This window comes from Notamacropus eugenii, chromosome 5 (assembly GCF_028372415.1).
Source record: "Notamacropus eugenii isolate mMacEug1 chromosome 5, mMacEug1.pri_v2, whole genome shotgun sequence".
Classification (NCBI taxonomy): Eukaryota; Metazoa; Chordata; class Mammalia; order Diprotodontia; family Macropodidae; genus Notamacropus; species Notamacropus eugenii.
In genome coordinates this window covers 73,929,246-73,932,662 of record NC_092876.1, presented here as the reverse complement: position 1 = coordinate 73,932,662, position 3,417 = coordinate 73,929,246, and the positions used below count along the sequence as shown (strand labels likewise).

The 3,417-nt window shown below is 42.4% G+C and overlaps 1 protein-coding gene across 1 annotated transcript; it reads right to left on the bottom strand.

Moving 5' to 3' along the window:
* Positions 1 to 745: 745 nt before the first annotated feature.
* LOC140507495 (olfactory receptor 2A12-like) lies at positions 746 to 1,798 on the bottom strand. The gene has a single exon (XM_072615567.1). The coding sequence runs from the start codon at positions 1,796 to 1,798 to the stop codon at positions 746 to 748; it is 1,053 nt and encodes a 350-aa protein (XP_072471668.1).
* Positions 1,799 to 3,417: the final 1,619 nt, after the last annotated feature.

Sequence of the window (3,417 nt, the reverse complement as noted above, 5' to 3'; positions counted from 1 at the left end):
AGGAGGCATGTAGTGAGAGCTCCATAAATACTTTGTGAATATTTCCACATAAATATGTACCATCACTACTGGGTAATTATGATAACTCAGATATATGTGACCCTTTGAGGATTGCACAGTACTTCTCTTACAGCCACGCTGCAAGGGAACTAAGGGCAAATATTATTGTCTCCACTTTACAGAAGAGGAGGAGATATGTGAGTTCAAGATTCTGTGTCTGAGAAGAGATTCCAAATCTAAGACTAGCCTTTCTCCATCCATGAGGATGATGAGGACTAAAATGAAGTCTGGTTTGTTCTGGCTAACTCTGGATGGTAGGTGATGCTATAGATTTGTTGTAGGTCACAGGCCAGGGTCCCAAGTCCATTAGAAAGGAATGGGACCTGCCTGACATGGGCAGTGGCACATACGTACAATCCTTGCTATTAGGGGAGGCTAAAGCTGGTGGATCAACTGAGTTCAGGAGTTCTCAGGTGTGACAAGGATAAAGCCAATATGTACAGCAACAATATGGTGAGCCCCTCAGGAGCAGGGGATAGGGTAGAAAGGAGATGGGGAAACCAGGCTGCCTACACATGCGTAAATTGGCCCAGATCAAAAATGGAGTAGATCAAAGGGTGCTGATCAGCAGTGGGGTTGGAATCCTAAGTGCTGACTGCACTTCTAGCCTGGGTGAGATAGGGAAACTCAGTCTCAAGAAGAAAAATAAAAGGAAAGAATAGTCCATTCCAATACTCACTACTCATCAGACTATTCTGTTGCTCAGTACTACCTTGATGAATGCTGCCTTCATGTCCTTATTCCTAAGACTATAGACCACAGGGTTGAGCAGGGCAGTGAACACATTATAGAAAAGTGAGACCTTCTTGTCTCTCTCTGGGTTATAGCTGGAAGTGGGCCTCATATAGATGTATATGGCAGGTGCATAGAACAGACTGACCACAGTTAGGTGAGAAGCACAAGTAGAGAAGGCCTTCCAACGGCTTTGAGTAGACTTGATCTTGAGGATGGCCAAGGTGATGCGGACATAGGAGATCAGGATGAGTGACAGGGGTCCTACTATGATGAAGATACTCAGGACTAAGTCCACCATCTCTATAAGGTATGTATCCATGCAGGCCAGTATCCGGACTGAGGGACCCTCACAGAAATAGTGGTTGATCATATTAGGACCACAGAAGGGGAGATTCATGGTAAAAAAGGTATGTATTAGAGAGAAGAGGAAACCAGAAGCCCAGGTCCCTACCACCAACCTGACACACAGATCCCAATTGAGGATGAGCATGTAACGCAGGGGGAAGCAGATGTCTACAGAACGGTCATAAGCCATGACCACAAACAAGATGCACTCAGTGAGACCCAGAGCACTAAATACATACATCTGTAGCCAGCAACCTTCAAAGGAGATGAACTTAGAACTGGAAAGCAGATGCACCAACATCTGAGGCATTGTGGTAGTGACATAGCCCATGTCCAGTAGAGAGAGGCTGCTGAGGAAAAAGTACATAGGTGTGTGGAGATGAGAATCCAGGCAAATGAGGATGATGGTGAGTCCATTGCCCAGGACTGAGCAGAGGTAGAGAAGGAGAAAGATGATGAAAAGTATCTTATTTGAGGTGGAGTCACTGGTGAAGCCAAGCAGGATAAATTCAGTAACAAAACTGTGGTTTGTTGCTGGGGACGTTGAGACAGCCAGGCCCTTGGAAGAAAAAAAGAGATGATGTAACCTAGGGACCTTAGCATTAAATAAGGGCAGAGGGAACCAGTACCCTCCCAAATACTTACTTGAAGATCCCATATTAATAGTCCTCCCCTGAATGAGAGAGGGTACAATCCTAGTGCCGTGGAGTTTTGAAGCTTCAGCGATCTTTAAAGATGATCTGGCTCAACCCCTCATTTCACCCATGAGGCCATCAAGGGCCAAAGAAGGAAGATGACTTGGTCAAGATTAGATATCAAGTCAGGAGAAGAGGCAGGACAAGGGTTGTGGTCTTTCATTTACTTGTTCCCTGGTGCAACTCTGCTTCCAGGGTTGGTGTCCCCTAATCACTACAGGACCTCAGAGGAGAAGACCTCAGAAGGCATTTTCTGTGACTCCCACCTGAGCAAGAGTCTTTCCTGGAGTATCCTCAACAAGATGAATCTAGTGTTTGCTGAAAGATTGCTACTGATTGTTCTTTCCCTTTTTATTTAGCTACAAGAGAAAACTTCTCCATATACACAACTGAAATCTACTCTATAACTTCCACCTGTTGCCTTGAGTTCCTCCCTCTGAGGCCAGGCAAAGGAAACACTTCCTTTTCCATGAAATTATTTCCATCTTATAGATATCTAGGACCACATTATCTTTTTTCTGTCATACCTCATTTTTTATTCATAATGACCCTTAATGCTTGCCAAGATGTCCAGATCTTTTTCCATAAAAACTCTTGCTTGCCATGCTTTATCCCATTCAAAGTCTTAGTATCAAATGGTAATTGCATTCTTCTGATGTTCAAGAGATGAGGAGATTCTGTTATTTGTTTCCTTGACTACTGCCACATCTAAAATTTCATAAACAAACAAAATTCCTAAGACCACCTCTTTTTTGGGGGGAGAAGAGAAGGAAACTCCATTTATCTCTTGAAGGAATGTAGGAGATTCCTGCCAAGTCTGGGTGAATATAAGATGAGAAGATTTAGAGTTTGAAGAGATCTTTAATCTATCATTCCCCTTTCATTATGCCAATGAAGAAACTGAAAAACAGGGAAGTTAATTAATTTGCTGAAGGTAGGTAGCATAGGTAGTAAGTAGTGTTACTGTGATTTAAATCCACTTCTACTTCTACCTCATTAGACTCTTAAAATCAAAGCCACCCCCCTAAGACTGATGAAAATGGAGAAGAGGAAGACCACAACAATTCATGGAACAGCTTACTGGGTGCATGGCAGGTTTTCACTCTGCACAAGCAGAGGGAGCCACTCCGTGGATGAAATCATTCAGCTCTCTTCTTAAATTTTAAATTATGATTAAAAGTATTTCCTAATGAAATTATATCTAAGAAATATGAAAATCAGTTGAAATAAATGTGAATGATTTGAGGAAAGTGAGGATGTTCAGGCTGCAAACAATAACATTCAGTGGGCTCTGGAGAGGTGAGTTTTGCTAGAAGGGTTGTCACATGGAGAAACAACTTGATTTGTTCATTTTGGCCCCAGAGTTTAGCAATAGAGAGGAGATGGAAGGAGACAAATTTAAGCCTAAGTTCAAGAAAAGGACTTCCTATCTAAAAGAGAAATGGTCTATCACAGGGGTTAAGGGTTCCCCATCATTAGAGATCTTCATACTGTGACTGCAAGACCTACTTGTCAAGTATAAAGTAATTCAAATTCGTTGTCAAGAATGGTTTGGACCATATGGTTACTGACATCTTTTCTA